Source organism: Salmo trutta, chromosome 33 (assembly GCF_901001165.1).
Source record: "Salmo trutta chromosome 33, fSalTru1.1, whole genome shotgun sequence".
NCBI lineage: Eukaryota > Metazoa > Chordata > Actinopteri > Salmoniformes > Salmonidae > Salmo > Salmo trutta.
Window position 1 is genome coordinate 10,398,008 of NC_042989.1, and position 20,350 is coordinate 10,418,357.

At 42.9% G+C, this 20,350-nt stretch overlaps 1 protein-coding gene across 2 annotated transcripts in view; it reads left to right on the plus strand.

The window, feature by feature from the left end:
• Window positions 1–375: 375 nt before the first annotated feature.
• The window catches only part of prkd1 (protein kinase D1), a 63,186-nt gene continuing 43,211 nt past the window's right edge, over window positions 376–20,350 (plus strand). For both annotated transcript variants that reach the window (XM_029729762.1, XM_029729763.1), the window contains exon 1: window positions 376–829. In XM_029729762.1, the coding sequence (XP_029585622.1) occupies window positions 623–829 (207 nt within the window). In that variant the 5' untranslated portion in view covers window positions 376–622. The remainder of the gene's footprint in view (window positions 830–20,350) is intronic.

Consider the following 20,350-nt stretch of genomic DNA (forward strand, 5'->3'; position numbering starts at 1 on the left):
ACGTCCTAGTAGGAACTACGAAACTCAAAACATTTATGACTTGCAAACTGGTGGAACACTTATAGAACTGTTGTCCTGCTTGTTGGCTCAAATTATTGAATGTGACATCACGGGCTTTTCTGATAGATGTAGAGAAAGGAAAAGTTCAACATAAGCTAATGCAATAGAGGATCCACATATTTAATAAAGTTGTAGTTGATCACTTATCAACAACATGGGAACTACACCACCTCCTTTCCCTATAATCATCAGGCCTGTAGCCTATACTGTGTATGCATGACCATCTATAAAAACTAAAAACTGATGGTTTATAGGACATTTCAGAGTTCCGACTAGCACATGAACGCGGCATAACATCAGCCAGCCAGGCAGGAGGCGGGCTCTGATTACATCCGAACGTTCAAACGTAACTGACGTATATGGCTTCATCATTATCGTATTTCACCGCTCAAAATATGATATTTTTCAACATTTCTTTGGTTTCTATCATTAGTTTTATTAGGCTAATAATCTCTCGTCATAATTTGCATTCATGACACGATCGGAGATTTAAAGTTGTGGTCTGATATTCAAAACAGGCGGCTGTTTTGCGATTAGACAAGTAGATTTACTCACCTACAGTATGTCGAGTCGGTATTGTTTTGACTCCCGGGAGATTAATATGAGTGCTCCGCCGGTGATCCGACCGCCGAGTCCCCTGTCCTCGGTGTCCAATGGCATCTCTTTCCAGATCCAGATCGGGCTGAGCCGCGAGCCCGTTCTGTTGGACTCTGTCGACTTCAGTCTCGCTCAGGTCCGGGAGATGGCATGTCACATCGTGGACCAGAAGGTAACTACAGTATATCCTATCACTTCTGTAATGCCATCCTTATGATTTAATTCGTTTAAATTAAGCACAGATATAGTTCTTAGTGATTTATAAACTTTTGCACACATGTTTGCATTCGGGTATTAAGTATTCAGTTTATTGTATGGCGTGACACAATCCATATGGGATTGATAATTAGGCTATGTCTGACCCATACAGTAAATTAGGTCTGAACTAAACATTTTCAATCGCTGTTGGTTCCATTTTGATGTTGCACGCAATTAGCAACTCAGAAAAGTCCGTGATGTCACATTCAATAATTTGTGCCAACAAGCAGGACAACAGTTCTATAAGTTACTGTATTTATTGATAATGGAAAGATGTAGGCCTAACAAATATGGTATCATGTAGAGAAAGGAAAAGTTTAACATAAGCCAATGAAATAGCCTTCCCTGTAGCTCAGTTGGTAGAGCATGGTGTTTGCAACACCAGGGTTGTGGGTTCGATTCCCACGGGGGGCCAGCACAGGAAAAAAAATAAAAAAAAATGTATGGAAATGTATGCATTCACTACTGTAAGTCGCTCTGGATAAGAGTGTCTGCTAAATGACTAAAATGTAAATGTAAAAAATAGAGAATCCACATAATTAATAAAGTTGTAGTTGATCACTTATCAACAACATGGGAACTACACCACCTCCTTTCCCTATAATCATCAGGCCTGTAGCCTATACTGTGTATGCATGACCATCTATAAAAAATAAAAACTGATGGTTTATTGGCACACACTGGATAGGTGCAGTGAAATGTGTTGTTTTACAGGGTCAGCCATAGTAGTACAGCGCCTCATGAGCAAATTAGGAGTAAGTGCCTTGCTAAAGGGCACATTGACAGATTTTTCACCTTGTGCGCTCGGGTATTTGACCTAGCGACCTTTTGGTTACTGGCCGAACGCTCTAACCCTTAGGCTGCGGCTGGTGGCCTAGAGGCAGGTACCGTATCAGTTAGGATAGTTGGGCCAGTTACCGAAATGTCGCTGGTTTGAATCCCCAAGCCAACAGGTGAAAAATCTGTCTGTGCCCTTGAGCAAGGCACTAAACCCCAATTGCGCCTGTAAGTTGCTCTGGATAGGAGTGTCTGCTAAATAACTAAAATGTATTTGCAAAATGTAAGTCTTAGGTAATATTAACCCCTTTCATATCTAAACATATACCTGTCTTCTTTACCATTCCATCTTCCTTATACTGGCTTTTGTTCATATCTGAAAGGGGCAAGGGGTAAAAAACACGGTACATTAAAACCAAAATGGAAAATTATATCTCAGACAGTTTTATGTAGGCTTACATATGTTGTGACTTCATAGTTTCATTTGGGGATAACCTCTTGATAGTCTCACTTCATTTGTTTATTTCCGTTTCAACATGATCATGTTACCACAGGCCCCCCAGGTTATTCTAATTGGTATTATACGTTTTGGGTGATACATACAAAGTGCCAGGGTTGCACTTCTGTCATCCTCTGAACAGTAGGAATACTGGCATGATACTAGATAGCAGAAACGCCTTCTTCTGTCCCAGGGTTATTGGTGTGTGAGGGCAAATGAGATTGTTCTTAATTAAGTAACGAACAGCTCCTATATGAACTTTCAGGTATAGGAGGCTATACCGCAACACCTTGTAGACACATTTTATCACAGAGAGAGGATATCTTGTGTATAGCTGCTCAGAACACTTAACACTTTAAATAGTACCAAGTGAAATCTTTAATTTGTGTGTGGGTGTGTTTGTTTGTGTATATTCTGTGTAAAGTGAGAAAGCTAGACTGTGAGGATGACGAGAAAATTAGTTTGATATATACAGCAGCATATCCTGAATGGAATGAGTCGACTTGATAGAAGTTAGGATTTGTCCCTAAGCCTTATGATAAAGTGGCTAGAATTAGATTAGTCATCTAATTGCAACTTTACTGAAAGCTAGTTTGGCATGATGATTGCACTTTCTAGGCTAAATTAACTCTTTGAATATGCAGTAGTTGCATCACGTTTGACAGCATCAATGTCCAATCAAAGTGTAGAGTACTACTCTGAGAGTTCTCTGGGTCTTCTTTGCCAACATAGAGGAGTATGGTGTGCTGATTAGAATTCCTGTTTTAGATCAAAGTCATCGGCGGCCAGCCCATTAAGGCGTTAGTAACGGCGCCCCGCTTGTGATTGGTCAACAAAAAACACTTGTGATTGGTCCTGATTTTTTTCTTTGTAAATATAATCACTACCATTAAAAAGTTTGGGATCACTTAGAAATGTCCTTGTTTTTGAAAGAAAAACACCTTTTTTTTGTTCATTAAAATAACATCAAATTGATCAGAAATACAGTGTAGACATTGTTAATGTTGTAAATTACTATTGTAGCTGGAAACGGCAGATTTTTTAAAAATGGAATATCTACATAGGCGTACAGAGGCCCATTATCAGCAACCATCACTCCCGTGTTCCAATGTTTATAATCCAAGTTTATAATTTTAAAAGACTAATTGATCATTAGTAAACCCTTTTGCAATTATGTTAGCACAGCTGAAAACTTTTGTGCTACTTAAAGAAGCAATAAAACTCGCCTTTTTTAGAAGTATCTGGAGCATCAGCATTTGTGGGTTCGATTACAGGCTCAAAATGGCCAGAGTGGTGTTTGTCAGCTATCAGTTGAAGACTTGTGAGGCATCTGTTTCTCAAACTAGACACTCTAATGTGCTTGTCCTCTTGTCCAGTTGTGCACCGGGGCCCCCACTCCCACTAAGTTGACTGTGCCTTTAAACAGCTTGGAAAATTCCAGAAAATTATGTCATGGCTTTAGAAGCTTCTGATAGGCTAATTGACATCTTTTGAGTCAAATGGAGGTGTACCTGTGGATGTGTTTCAAGGCCTACCTTCAAACCCAGTGCCTCTTTGCTTGACATCATGGGAAAATCAAAAGAAATTAGCCAAGATGTTAGAAAACACATTGTAGACCTCCACAAGTCTGGTTCATCCTTGGGAGAAATTTCCAAACGCCTGAAGGTACCACGTTCATCTGTACAAACAATAGTACGCAAGTATAAACACCATGGAACCACGCAGCCGTCATACCGCTCAGGAAGGTGACGCATTCTGTCTCCTAGAAATTAACGTACTTTGGTACGAAAAGTGCAAATCAATCCCAGAACAACAGCAAAGGACCTTGTGAAGATGCTGGAGGAAATAGGTACAAAAGTATCTATATCCACAATAAAACGAGTCCTATATCGACATAACCTGAAAGGCCGCTCAGCAAGGAAGAAGCCACTGCTCCAAAACCACAATAAAAAAATCCAGACTACGGTTTGCAACTGCACATGGGGACAACATTCATTACCAGATTCAGCTGAGATCTAGAACTTAAGGAAGGATTTGTACCAAATACAAAGCTCTCAGTTTTAGAGATGTTCAGGGCCAGTTTATTCCTGGCTGTCACAGGTCAGGGATTCTTCCTGGAGTGTACTACCTGTGGTTGCCACTGGAGAGCACCCTTGGGTTTCCTCTAGTATCCAGGTGACCCTGATTGGGCTTATTGGGATCACCTGCTTGATGACTATTTTGGTTCCTCTGTGGACTGGGCCAGTTGCTCAGGTCTCATGTTTTGTTCAGTGTTCTCATGTGCCCTTGCTTTGTTGTTTTGCTATGAAGACCTTAAGTAAATATTCTGGATTTACCCTTACCTCTGCCTGCTGTGTTTCTCTGCGCCTGGGTCCAAATTTGTACTAGCACTATTGTCACACTGGCCACCCGTTCCAGAACAGACTGCAACTGTTTAAGGGTTTCAGTGACTTCATTAGCTGTGGTTGCTGATAGGTATATGGTTGAATCATCAGCATACATGGACGCACATGCTGTGTTGAATGCCAGTGGCAGCTCATTGGTTAAAAATAGAAAAGAGTTGAGGGCCCAGAGAGCTACCCTGCGGTACACCACAATTTACATGTTTGACATTAGAGAAGCTTCCATTAAAGAAAACCCTTTGAGTACCATTAGATAGATAGCTCTGAATCCACAATATGGCAGAGGTTATTATCAATTTCTTTCAACCAATCATCAGTCATTCGTGTCAGTGCAATACATGTTGAGTGCCCTTCTCTATAAGCAGGCAGAAAGTCTGTTGTTAATTTGTTTACAGAGAAATAGCATTGTATTTGGTCAAACATATTTTTTTCCAACAGTTTGCTAAAATCTGGCAGCAAGCTTATAGGTCTACTGTTAAAACCAGTAAAGGCCACTTTACCACTCTTGGGTAACAGACAGCTACGAAGAAAATAGATGAAAACGCTCTTGGTAAATAGTGTGGTCTACAGCTTATCATGAGATTCTCTACCTCAGGCGAGCAAAACCTCGAGACTTCCTTAGATATCGTGCACCAGCTGTTGTTTACAAATATACAGACCTCCACCCCTTGTCTTACCAGAGGCTACTGTTCTATCCTGCCGATACAGTGTATAACCTGCCAGCTGTATGTTATTCATGTCGTCGTTCAGCCATGACTCGGTGAAACATAAGATATTACAGTTTTTAATCTCCTGTTGGTAGGATATGCGTGCTTGTAGTTAATCTATTTTATTATCCAGTGATTGTACGTTGGCTAATAGGACCGATGGTAAAGGAAAATTACCCACTCGCCGCAGGATCCTCACAAGGCACCCTAACCTTCGTCCTCAATATCTTCGTCTCTTTCTCCTGCGAATGACCTGGATGAGGGCCTTGTCGGGTGTCTGGAGTAAATCCCTCACATCTGACTCATTAAAGAAAAAATCTTCTTCCAATATGAGGTGAGTAATCACTGTGCTGATTTATAGAAGCTCTTTTCGGTCATAAGAGACGGTAGCAGAAACATTATGTACGAAATAAGTTGCAAATAACTAAAAAAAAACACACAATAGCACAATTGGTTCGAGTCTGTAAAATGGCAGCCATTCTCAACAGCGCCATTTTCAAACGAGAATACTACCCCTACCTTGTCACAACACAACTGATTGGCTCAAACTCATTAAGATGGAAATAAATTCCACAAATTAACTTTTAGCAAGGCAACCTGTTAATTGAAATGCATTCCAGGTGAATATGGTTGAGAGAATGCCAAGAGTGTGCAAAGCTGTCATCATGGCAAAGGGTGACTACGTTGAAGAATCTCAAATATAAAATATATTTTGATTTGTTTAACAGTTTTTTTGGTTACTACATGATTTCATATGTGTTATTTTATAGTTTTGATGTCTTCACTACCAATCTCCCGAGGGGTCTAAGGCACTGCATCTTAGTGCAAGAGGCGTCACTACAGTCCCTGGTTCGAATCCAGGCTGTATCCCATCCGGCCGTGATTGGGAGTCCCACAGGGCGGCGCACAATTGGCCCAGGTTTGGCCAGGGTAGGCCGTCATTGAAAAATAAAAATGTGTTCTTAACTTGCCTAGTTAAATAAAGGTTAAATTAAAAAATGAAAAATCAATACAAAAATTCTACAATGTAGAAAATAAAGAAAAACCCTGCAATGAGTAAGTGTGTATATATATATATATATTTTTTTTTAGGGGTGGATCAGCTTAATATTGCGGAAAGAATATTGCTTCCATCAATGTAATTGTCTGCATCATTTCCAATCCCCCATATATTTTGGGGGTAAATATATATATCCATACACACATGCATACATATACACATACAGTGAGGGAAAAAAGTATTTGATCCCCTGCTGATTTTGTACGTTTGCCCACTGACAAAGAAATGATCAGTCTATAATTTTAATGGTAGGTTTATTTGAACAGTGAGAGACAGAATAACAACAAAAGAATCCAGAAAAACGCATGTCAAAAATGTTATCAATTGATTTGCATTTTAATGAGGGAAATAAGTATTTGACCCCCTCTCAATCAGAAAGATTTCTGTCTCCCAGGTGTCTTTTATACAGGTAACGAGCTGAGATTAGGAGCACACTCTTAAAGGGAGTGCTCCTAATCTCACCTTGTTACCTGTATAAAAGACACCTGTCCACAGAAGCAATCAATCAATCAGATTCCAAACTCTCCACCATGGCCAAGACCAAAGAGCTCTCTAAGGATGTCAGGGACAAGATTGTAGACCTACACAAGGCTGGAATGGGCTACAAAACCATCGCCAAGCAGCTTGGTGAGAAGGGGACAACAGTTGGTGCGATTATTCTCAAATGGAAGAAACACAAAAGAACTGTCAATCTCCCTCGACCTGGGGCTCCATGCAAGATCTCACCTCGTGGAGTTGCAATGATCATGAGAATGGTGAGGAATCAGCCCAGAACTACACGGGAGGATCTTGTCAATGATCTCAAGGCAGCTGGGACCATAGTCACCAAGAAAACAATTGGTAACACACTACGCCGCAAAGGACTGAAATCCTGCAGCGCCCGCAAGGTCCCCCTGCTCAAGAAAGCACATATACATGCCCGTCTGAAGTTTGCCAATGAACATCTGAATGATTCAGAGGACAACTGGGTGAAAGTGTTGTGGTCAGATGAGACCAAAATGGAGCTCTTTGGCATCAACTCAACTCGGCGTGTTTGGAGGAGGAGGAATGCTGCCTATGACCCCAATAACACCATCCCTGCCGTCAAACATGGAGGTGGAATGATTATGCTCTGGGGGGTGTTTTTCTGCTAAGGGGCCAGGACAACTTCACTTCATCAAAGGGATGATGGACGGGGCCATGTACCGTCAGATCTTGGGTGAGCACCTCCTTCCCTCAGCCAGGGCATTGAAAATGGGTCGTGGATGTGTATTCCAGCATGACAATGACCCAAAACACACGGCCAAGGCAACAAAGGAGTGGCTCAAGAAGAAGCACATTAATGTCCTGGAGTGGCCTAGCCAGTCTCCAGACCTTAATCCCATAGAAAATCTGTGGAGGGAGCTGAAGGTTCGAGTTGCCAAACGTCAGCCTCGAAACCTTAATGACTTGGAGAAGATCTGCAAAGAGGAGTGTACAAAAAAAATGCATGAAATCAAATTAAATGTATGAAATGTATGCATTCACTACTGTAAGTCGCTCTGGATAAGAGCGTCTGCTAAATGACTAAAATGTAAATGTAAAAATTAGTGTGACAAAATCCTTCCTGAGATCTGTGCAAACCTGGTGGCCAACTACAAGAAACGTCTGACCTCTGTGATTGCCAGCAAGGGTTTTGCCACCAAGCACTAAGTCATGTTTTGTAGAGGGGTCAAATACTTACTTCCCTCATTAAAATGCAAATAATTTTATAACATTTTTGACATGCGTTTTTCAGGATTTTTTGTTGTTGTTATTCTGTCTCTCACAGTTCAAATAAACCTACCATTAAAATTATAGACTGATAATTTCTTTGTCAGTGGGCAAACGTACAAAATCAGCAGGGGATCAAGTACTTTTTCCCCTCACTGTGTATATATATACTGTGTATATATATATATATATAATTCATGGATTATGTTTTAAATTCTCATAAAAGTGTGGTAAATGTGTATATTTTCTAAACAAGCTATTCAATAACTTACTAGTCACTACATATTCGTCGCCAAACCCACTGGCTCCAGGTCATCTATAAGTCTATGCTAGGTAAAGCCCCGCCTTATCTCAGCTCACTGGTCACCATAGCAACACCCACCTGTAGCATGCGCTCCAGCAGGTATATTTCACTGGTCACCCCCAAAGCCAACACTTCCTTTGGACGCCTTTCCTTCCAGTTCTGGAACAAATTGCAAAAATCATTGAAGCTGGAGTCTTATATCTCCTTCTCAAACTTTAAGCATCAGCTGTCAGAGCAGCTTAGCACTGTACCTGTACACAGCCAATCTGTAAATAGCACAACTACCTCATCCCCATATTGTTACTTATCCTCTTGCTCTTTTGCACCCCAGTATCTCTACTTGCACATCATCATCTGCACATCTATCCCTCCAGTGTTAATGCTAGATTGTAATTATTTTGCCTCCATGGCCTATTTATTGCCTTTCCTCCCCACTTTTCTACATTTGCACACAATGTACATAGATTTTTCTATTGTGTTATTGACTGTACGTTTGTTTATTTGTAACTCTGTGTTGTTTTTGTCGCTTTGCTTTATCTTGGCCAGGTCGCAGTTGTAAATGAGATCTCGTTCTCAACTGGCCTACCTGGTTTAATAAACGTGAAATAAAATAAAAAAAGAAAAATAATCTGCCACTCAGTGACTACCAGCAGCAGCAGTTCTGCCTCCACGGGTGAATTAGGCCGTGCGAACATTGATGGGATTGTTTTCCAGCTATTTACTAGGAGGAGGAACTGTCCTTCGACTCTTGTTGCAGTGAATTATATAATATATATACACTAGCTAGAACCTTTTCATCGCTGATCTGGTAGGACAAAAAGCATGACGGTGGCTTATTGTTTCCCCCCGTGTTTTTCATCATGTTTTACTCTAGGTGACAGGGCGACATGTTGTGTTGACTAAAACAGCATTACACCGGTGTATCACAAAGCATGATCAAATGAATTACCCAGCTACAGTAATTTTGAGAAACATTGAGAAATAGTTTAGTCGATTTGTTTGGGTCAAATTAACCAGTTATCTACCTTTTGATAAGCAACTAGCATGCCAATTTCAAGTCTTTTAAAACTAATATCTGACTAACTCGAAAATATGAAGTTATTTCAAAAGGAATGTTAACTGGCTAGCGCATCATGCTTTGTGACATGTTAGCTAGCTATACCCAGTTAGATAATGTGTTTTCACTTATTGCATCTGCATGCTTGTTGTGTTCTCCCTTTTACGATCGTTCGTGAGCTGGCTGCATGTTCTAAATAGTAGAATCTAATCTGTTCAAAACAGTGCCAGCATGTGGTCATTCGGTTTTTGACATACAAAAGTGAAATAGGTGTATTTATGCTGTTCAATTGCACAGATCACTTCATATCTTCTTAAAGAAACTGCCTGTAGTTTGAAAACTTGGAATCATATTTCTGTCATGCTGCTTTGTTGACTCCAACCACCTCGTGCCCCGGGTATTCAGCCAATCAGCAGCCGCCACTGACCAATTTATAGAGGATCTTACTGTGGCAAAGAGAGACTTAGATCATCAAAGGTTAATGTTGACATTGTTAGCCATGTCCTATGAGGAGTTCCTGGAAAGGGTCTTATTATAGAACATAGATGGATGTCTCTGTCTGATGCTGATACTGTCAAACTGTGCCTTTTGTGATAATTACAGGTACGCAATTACATGCTGAACAAAGATTTACAGTAGTTATCTGCAGTTAAACAAATACCTGCATATTGTATCGATATGTGCGCATGATGTATAACGGATAGTTGTGTCATCCTCCACTTGACATTCAAGTCCTGATCCAAATAAGATCTTGAAACCATGAACCAGCTTAACCATACCTATTGACATTTACAGTATGTGTGAATTTTGAACAGTCCTTTAATACATTTGCCTGATTTTGGACAATGACACGAGGACGGGCGGCTGTGTGCTGTCAACCCCTTGACATCTTCATCACTTCTTCAACCACAGTCCTGGTTCCCATCAAAATGCTGTTTTATAGATCTAACAGACTGTTAACAGGCCATCTCATTGGAATCCATTAGAGCCAAGCGTTATAAGGACTAATTAAAAGGATGGCGCCTTTGTTTGAAGTTTTACCACCTTTTTGCATTACCACTCTTTACCACTCTTTTCTTTCAAGTGTCCTTATTAATCAGTTGGAAATACGTTGGTTTGTCACAGAGAGTGCTAACCTCCTTGTTCAGTCAGTGTCAGTCCGTAAGTAGAGCTGTGACGTGAGCAGGGTTAGGATCACTTATGGCGCTTTTCCACTGTAGGGCTGTGCCCTCCCGGACCGTGAATATCACGCTTCCTGTTTATTTTCCATTTGCTCATGGCCAGCTTGATTCCTTGAACCAAGTGAGATATTCAGTGATAGCTCCCCTGGCTGAGCCATAGGCTACACATCCATCCCACAAGTCCTTTAACCAACCGCATCCTTCCACCACCATTTCTTCTTCTTCACACCAATCCTTGCTTTATTTCGTCACCCACTAGAAAGTTGAATCATATTCAAGACTGGGATGCTTTCATACATTCATAGTGTCGTGGATACAGATGACTGCTTGGAAATCGGTTGGAGAAACAGACATAATGTATATGATATATATGAAGATAAAGATGGTAAATTATATATCATGATAATAACCAGTTATATTTCCTTTTTTCGTCATGGCTGTGTACGGTATATGGTTGGATAGTTCTGAAGGTTTATCCCATGCGTTTTTACAAATGAGAAACATTAGACAAACATGATCAAGTTATAGTTTACTGTACGTCTCCCCAAGGTATTAAAAATGAATTAGCGGATATTAAATTCTGTGGTCAGCTCCCCAACGTTTGTCTCCTAGTTATAGAATGGTGCCCCAGTTGCTTGGCAACTGATTATGATTGCCTGTGAAGTATCCATTTGAGTGCCATTATCCTGACGAGAGCCATGTGTGGTAGGGTCACGTACTAACACATACACACACACACACACACACACACACACACACACACACACACACACACACACACACACACACACACACACACACACACACACACACACACACACACACACACACACCTACCTACCCTTGGGCAGAACAGAACAGCAGATGAATGCTGTACAATGTGCATAGGCCATTGTGGTGCAGCTGTTTTGGAAAGCATTCAGAGCACCATGCACCTTCATTAGCACAAGATAAATGTTGTAGAGGATCACCATTCCCTTTTAGGATCATGGCCCATTTCTGCCCCAGCACTCTGAGTGCTCTCTCCTTAGTGTCAGCACCATAAAAACCATCTTTGGTCTCATCTGCTAATCAACCAGTAGGATGTATAAACCTATAGGGTCGACTTTGTCCAAAAATAGATGTACCAATCCCGGATTGCCCCTTTAAAAGAGTTGCTATCAGAGATGCAAGAGTCGCCCTCATTACAGAGCATTGTACTGATCCTCACCACAGAGAACAGGTAGAGATAGACAACAAAAGAATCTGCCTCTGCCTGTTAATTACTTTAGTGATTAAGTAAACACTGCACAGCTCAATTATTGAAATGACAAAAAATTTGCTGTGGTTTCTGTCGGTGTTAACGTGGTGAGCTGAAAGGTTAGCTCATTATGATGTCTGTGGAAAGAAAAAGCTCTGAAAACACAATTATCTTTTCCTGCGTGGCAATGATGTTGCCACTGCTGCCATTCCAAATATAAATACAGTGCGATGCTGTGAATGTTTTCTCACAAACAACATCTCTTGTAAAAAAAAATCAAAAGTGAAGTTTTCATGTTTGCAAAAGTCAAACGCTGTAAACAAACACAAATCAAGGTGAAACCTCTTTTAGATTAGAAAAATAGGAAGAAAACATTGCTAATTGGAAATACAAAAAAAATGAAAAATATGTAATACCTTTTTTATTCATGTGTTTCTTGTGTTGTGGCGGTAACCCCTCTTTTGTAGTACATGTTAGGTGTTAATCTAGTTGTACTATGTATAATAACTAGGGTTGCACATATTGGGGAAAATTCAGAAGTGGAAACTTTCCATGGGAATTAACGGGAATATATGCACATTAATATTAATACCATTTAAATGTAGATGTTTTTTGCATTGGATATATTTACCATGTCATATGGAGACAGAAACATAAACCTTTTACCTTATCATAAGTAAACAATTACAAATGATTAAATCCTTCCAATATAAATAAAACAATTTAGTTATGAATTGAACTTTAATTAAATGAGTTGACTCTTCACATGGATTAATTCACTGAACAACAAAAGAAAGGGAATATTGAATGATCCCCAATGATCCATCGCATCTCCCCCAAAATCTGTAAAATCATAGTCTAGAAACTAAAGCTTTTGTTGTCTTCCTCTCAGGCTTCCATGTCTTCTCCCTCAACCTCCTCAATGTCCACCTCTTGAACATCAGACTCTGAGGCGTCATCTTCACTGTCACTTTCCAACCTTGTTGAGGATGGCTCGTTGTCAGGCTCAAAAAGCCTGAAATTTGCCCAGATGGCCACCAATTTTTCAACCCTTGTATTGGTCAGCCTGTTGCGTGCTTTGGTGTGTGTGTTCCCAAACAAGGACCAGTTGCACTTTGAGGGCATTGTCTCCCTCAATCCGTGCAATGGCTACTGCTATAGGTTTCAGGCTGCTTACCACTCCCTCCCAAAATACATCATCCAGGATCCTCTTGATGGAGCTGTCCATATCGGCAGACTGTGATATGGCCATTTTTTGGAGAGACTCCTTCCCCTCCTGGAGACTGTCAAACATGATGACAACACCACCCCAACGGGTGTTGCTGGGCAGCTTCAATGTGGTGCTCTTATTCTTCTCACTTTGCTTGGTGAGGTAGATTGCTGCTATAACCTAACCATTTCCTTGGCTCTCTTGTTGAGTGTATCCATTGTTTTCAGTGCCATGATGTCCTTGATGAGCAGATTCAATGCATGAGCAGCACAGCCAATGGGTGTGATGTGAGGGTAGGACTCCTCCACTTTAGACCAAGCAGCCTTCATGTTCGCAGCATTGTCTGTCACCAGTGCAAATACCTTCTGTGGTCCAAGGTCATTGATGATTGCAGTTGAGCTGAATGCAATGTAAAGACCGGTGTGTCTGTGCTCCTGTAGAATACTGGTTGAGGGGTGGAGATTATGTAGTTAATTATTCCTTGCTCACGAACATTCGACCACCCATCAGAGATGATTGCAATATAGTCTGCTTTCTCTATGATTTGCTTGACCTTCACTTGAACTCTGTTGAACTCTGCATCCAGCAAATGAGTAGATAAAGCATGTCTGGTTGGAGGGGTGTATGCTGTGCGAAGATCATTCAGAAATCACGTCCGATACACATCGCCTGTGAGCATCAGAGATGAACCAGTTGCATACACAGCTTGAGCAAGACATTCATCAGCATTTCTCTGACTACGTTCCTCCATTGAGTCAAAAAAACTTCTGATTCCAGGAGGACCATGAGCTGTTGCTATCGATAAGGTGTTTGATTCATAATTTTCACCTTGAATAGAGAGGGACTTTTGTCAGAGGTTGCTTGTTGTGAGCGCTGAGGGAACTTTATGCACTTGGCCAGATGATTCTGCATCTTTGTTGCATTCTTCACAAATGATTTGGCACAGCATTTGCAAATGTACAAGGTTTTCCTTCTACGTTAGCTGCAGTGAAATGTCTCCACACATCAGATTGCGCCCGTGGCATTTTCCTGTAAAGATTAGGAAAAAATGAGTAAAAAACCCCCAATACAATTCCATGTACAGATAAATAGTTAAGCAGTTAGATTAAACAACTCCTTTGTAAGATAAAAAAAATGTATGGAAACAGGTGAATTAACCCTACTCAATTAGCAGGCTCAAGCAAGCTAAAACCCACATGGTAGCAAAAACTAACTAGCAGAAATTGTTAACAAGTTAGAAATGATTTAAACACACTTTGCTGTAGGCTGCTATTTACTAGTTAACAAAAAATCATGCATGTCATGTAAATATATTCACCCACCCAGTATTGTAATCAAAACTTACCAGAAAGCATGTAGTCCTTGGCTCAGACAGTGTAGTAGTGTGGCTCAATAGCATCTCATTAGTGTGCAAGATCTTGAGAATCAGCTGTACACGCGATAGAAGAGTGCACTGCACTGTGCATGCAGAGGGTTGCAATTCCACTGAATTGGGGATAGTTTAACCAAAATATGCCACAAGACCTGGAATTGCCTTGTGTGTATCCAACAAAAAAAGGTTCACTGTAATAAGTTACCTTTTTTGATGAATTTAAATTCCCGGGCTTAACTTCCCATGGAAAAATTCTGGAAATTTACAGGAAAGTTTACGACCCTTTGCAACCCTAAAAATAACGTCAATAGTTGTAAGGGGTGCGGAACCTGGTCTGTAGGAAAGGGAAAAAACAAAACGGGTGAAAAACATGGCCCACCTTCCCTGGTGAGGGTTCAGTCTCCTCGCTGCTCAGATGTACTCCAGATTGCGGTGGTCAGTCCAGATTAGAAAAGGGTGTTTAGCCCCCTCAAGCTAATGTCTCCACGCCTTCAGAGCCTTGACCACAGCCAACAGCTCCCGGTCCCTCACGTCATAGTTTCGCTCAGCCGGGCTGAGCGTCTTCGAGAAAAAGGCACAGGGGCGGAGCTTCGGTGGGGTTCCCGAGTGCTGAGAGAGCACGGCTCCAATCCCAGCCTCGGATGCGTCCACCTCCACTATGAACGCCAAAGAGAGATCCGGATGGGCCAGCACGGGAGCCGAGGTAAACAGAGCCCTCAGGTGACCAAAAGCCCTGTCCGCCTCAGCCGACCACTGCAAACGCACCGGGCCCCCCTTCAGCAGTGAGGTAATGGGAGCCGCTACCTGACCAAAACCCCGGATAAACCTCCGGTAGTAATTGGCAAACCCTAGGAACTGCTGCACTTCCTTTACCGTGGTGGGAGTCGTCCAATTACACACGGCTGAAATGCGGTCACTCTCCATCTCCAACCCCAAGGTGGAAATGCGGTACCCTAGGAAGGAGACAGACTGCTGGAAGAACAGGCATTTCTCAGCCTTGACGTACAGGTCATACTCCAACAGTTGTCCAAGCACCCTGTGCACCAGGGACACGTGCTCGGCGCGTGTAGCGGAGTATATCAGAATGTCATATACACCACTACACCCTGCCCGTGCAGGTCCCTGAAAATCTCGTCTACAAAGGCTTGGAAGACTGATCGAGCATTCATCAACCCGTACGGAAGGACGAGTTACTCATAATGCCCTGAGGTCGTACTGAACGCCGTCTTCCACTCGTCTCCCTCCCAGATACGCACCAGGTTGTAAGCACTCCTGAGATCTAGTTTGGTGAAGAAGTGCGCCCCGTGCATTGACTCAATCGCCATGGCGATAAGAGGTAGCGGGTAACTGTACCTCACCGTGATCTGATTTAGGCCTCGGTAGTCAATACACGGGCGCAGACCTCCCTCCTTCTTCTTCACAAAAAAGAAACTCGAGGAGGCGGGTGAAGTGGAGGACCGAATGTACCCCTGACGTAGGGATTCAGAGACATATGTTTCCATAGCCTCCGTCTCCGCCTGTGAGAGGGGATACATGTGGATGGGGTGGTAATTGAGACGCCTTCTTTTTGGAGAAGGCGAGAGCCAAATCGGCATATTCAGGGGGAATGAGCACGAAGGAGACCTGGTCTGGACTTTCCACCGTAGTAGCACCAACGGAAACCCCTAAACACCTCCCCGAGCACTCTCGCAACCTCCCCGTGAGATCCCTCCGTTGCCAAGAAACAGTGGGGTTATGACAAGCTAACCAGGGTAGGCCTAGCACCACGGGAAACGCAGGAGAGTCAATGAGGAAGAGACTAATTCTCCCCCTGCGTAACCATACCCAGTGGAGCGGTGGCCTCCCTAATCAACACTGACCTTAATGGTTGACTGTCTAAGGCATGAACGGGGAAGGGCACAGCCACAGGAACAATGGGGATCCCTAAGCTAAGGGTGAATGATCTGTCTCTAAAATTCCCAGCCGCGCCTGAATCGACGAGCGCCTTATGCGGGGAATCTCAGGGAAAGAAACAGGAAAAAACATGTGTGCAACAGAGGGCTCTGGGTGAGAAGGGTGCCTGCTCACCTGGGATGACGCCAGAGTGCCCTGCCTGCTGCCTCGATCCCCAGAGGAACCAACCCCGCACCGACCGGCAGTGTGACCTCTGCGGCCACAGATGGTGCACGAGCCGGAACCTCCTCCAGTCTCCCTACGCACAGCACCTCCCAGCTCCATGGGTACCGGAGCGGCGGTGCTGGGGAATGGAACCGATAGAACCCGATCTGGACGTCCGCGTGTGGCCAGCAGGTTATCCAGCCGAATGGACAGGTCCACCAGCTGGTCGAAAGTGAGGGTGGTGTCCCTGCAGGCCAACTCCCAACGGACGTCCTCGCGCAAACTGCAGCGATAGTGGTCGGTCAGGGTCCTATCGTTCCATCCCGCGCCGGCAGCCAGGGTCCGAAAATCCATGGCGAACCCCTGGGCGCTCCTCGTCCCCTGCCTCAGATGGAAGAGACGTTCAAATGGTCCAGCGCCGCATCTCCTTCTCCCCACACCGCGTTGGCCCACTCCAAGGCTTTCCCAGAGAGGCACGAGACGAGGGCGGACACCTTCTCACGACCTGAAGGAGCCGGGTATGGTTGCCAGGTAGAGGTCGAGCTGTAACAGGAAACCCTGGCAGCGTGCAGCCGTCCCGTCATACTCCCGGGGAAGGGCGAGACGAATCCCACTGGGACCGGGTTAAGGGGGGGGGGGGGGGGCGAGTAGTGGAGACCCTGGTTGTGTTGGTGGAGGCGCTGGAGGAACTCCCTGTCTCTCCCAGCGGTCCATAGTTTGGACAACGCGGTCTATGGCGGCGCCGAGATGGTGGAGCATCGCCGCATGCTCCCGGACCCGCTCCTCCACCCCTATTCCAGGGGCACCTGCTCCTGCTGACTCCATATAGTGGTGTGGGACTCTGTAAGGGGTGCGTAATCGGTGGCAGGGAAGTCAGACGTAGGAGAGCAGAACTTGGTAATAGCCGGAGCAGTTTAATAACAAAACCCACGGCATAAAAATAACAAGAATAATTGGGTACAAAAACTCATTGCGCACCAAACAACACGTGCACTTACAATAAACAATCCCACACAAAGACATGGGGGGGAACAGAGGGTTAAATACACAACAAATGATTGAGGGAATTAAAACCAGGTGTGAGGAAAAACAAGACAAAACACATGGAAAATGAAAATTGGATCGATGATGGCTAGAAGACCGGCGATGCCGAGCGCCGCCCGAACAAGGAGAGGACCCGACTTCGGCAGAAGTCGTGACAATAGTTTTATAACACTCTAGTCACTTCCTTGATATTTTCTAAAGATCATCACATTTAGTAAAATATAATGGTATATAATTGTCTTGTTATTCAAAACTATACTACAATGTCAGTGATCTCTGTGCATATTTCCGGTTGATCATGAATATGACATTCTGTGAGAAGGAAGGCACTATAATTCTTCACCGTTCTCACAACCAGTGGCGTGTATTCATGGATGCCAAGGGCCAGGCTTCACCCCAAAAACTGAACAATAAAACAATGAAATAACTTATTTAGTCTCTCTGTGTTTCATAATCTTCTTTCAACTTTCAAGAGGCTCAAAGTATCTCACCGGAGAAAACATCAGAGCGAGCAAACAGCACCCCGCTGTCTCTGAAGGCCATCTATCTGATGCTGACTGGTTCAAAAGAGAATGACATTGTTGCCGCCCGTAGCATTGAATGCAAGAGAAGCCAGCGAGCATCTGGCCTCCCTTGATTAAAAATGTAACATAATCGCCAATCAGCATTGAGCTAAACTGAGTGAGCTCAACAGTGAATGGTTCTGGTGCACCAAAAAAAAGTGTCAAGGGAAGCCAGTTTGGATTTGGCGTCACTCCTATCAAATCACATCGTGAGCGTACATCATTGACAGAAACAACTTGAATTGTTGCATCTTGTTGTGTTGTTGTCCTCCATTGGCTAGCTAGTTTGCTAAAATTGCACCTTTCTTAAATTGGCCATGGATGGAGATAGGGATTTGGACTTGTGGCAAGCATTTTAGCCAGGTAGCCTAGGACAACAAACATAAAAGCGTGTACTGTATGACAGTGTGATTGACAGTTTCGTCAACATGAAAGAGAGGAGGATGGCATTGGCGTTTCTCTACAAGTAGGGTGAGTCAACATGTTTTTCTGCTTGCACGAACACACACACACACACACACACACACACACACACACACAGACACAGACAGAAATCAGAAACATGGACAGCCACATCAGATTTAGCTTACGTTGATTGGACTAAATTGTTTTTGGTATCTTTTCATTGTATTAGACTAAGCATAGGTGATTTGATGTTGAAATGGTGCTGGAATAGTGCAGGCAGCTCCTGTTTTCTTTGCGACTAGCGGTAACTCTTCGTGGTTTTAGTTTTAGTGGTCAGTAGTTTTTTAGTGTTCCTAAATTGTCGGTAACATTAACACGCTTTTAGGTCATGGCTGTAGGTCATGTACAGTTGAAGTCAAAGTTTACATACACTTAGGTTGGAGTCATTAAAACTTGTTTTTCAACCACTCCACAAATTTCTTGTTAACAAACTATAGTTTTGGCAAGTCGGTTAGGACATCCATTTTGTGCATGTCACAAGTAATTTTTCCAACAATTGTTTACAGACAGATTATTTCACAATTCCAGTGGGTCAGAGGTTTACTTACACTAAGTTGACTGTGCCTTCAAACAGCTTGGAAAATTCCAGAAAATGATGTCATGGCTTTAGAAGCTTCTGATAGGCTCATTGGAGGTGTACCTGTGGAGGTATTTCAAGGCCTACCTTCAAACTCAGTGCCTCTTTGCTTGACATCATGGGAAAATCAAAAGAAATCAGCCAAGACCTCAGAAGAAAAATTGTAGACCTCCACAAGTCTGGTTCATCCTTGGGAGCAATTTCCAAACGCCTGAAGGTACCACGTTCATCTGTACAAACAATAGTGTGCTAGTATAAACACCATGGGACCACGCGGCCGTCATGCCGCTCAGGAAGGAGACGCGTTCTGTCTCCTAGAGATGAACGTACTTTCTTGCGAAAAGTGCAAATCAATCCCAGATGCTGAAGATGCTGGAGGAAACATGTACAAAAGTATCTATATCCACAGTAAAACGAGTCCTATATCAACATAACCTGAAAGGCCCCTCAGCAAGGAAGAAGCCACTGCTCCAAAACTCCAATAAAAAAGCCAGACTACGATTTGCAACTGCACATGGGGACAAAGATCGTACCTTTTGGAGAAATGTCCTCTGGTCTGATGAAACAAAAATAGAACTGTTTGGCCATAATGACCATCGTTATGTTTGGAGGAAAAAGGGGGATGCTTGCAAGCCGAAGAACACCATCCCAACCGTGAAGCTTTCTTAAAATAAGGTGGTGATCCTAACTGACCTAAGACAGGGAATCTTTACTGGGATTAAATGTCAGAAATTGTGAAAAACTGAGTTTAAATGTATTTGGCTAAGGTGTGTGTAAACTTCCGACTTCAACTGTAACTGTTACATGCAATTTTTTTGGTGGACTTTACTGGACAGAGGTTCATCTCTAGTTTTGTGATAAAACAGAGTTGCGGTTGAATTTATTCTGCCACTGTGTCTTATTGTCTCGGCCTATATATCACGGTCACAAGATATATGAACGAACAGTTTATAGAGCAAACAATGCAATTATCTCAACACAATGATCTTTTCTGGCTTCCCCAGTGATTTTACCCATGTACCGCAACTGTTCACAACACACCCTGTGAGCCCTGGTCAAAAGTAGTACACTATAGTACACTATAGGTAATAGGTTGCAATTTGGGACGCATCCAAAGGTTACAGTACAGAACATTTTTATACAAACCTT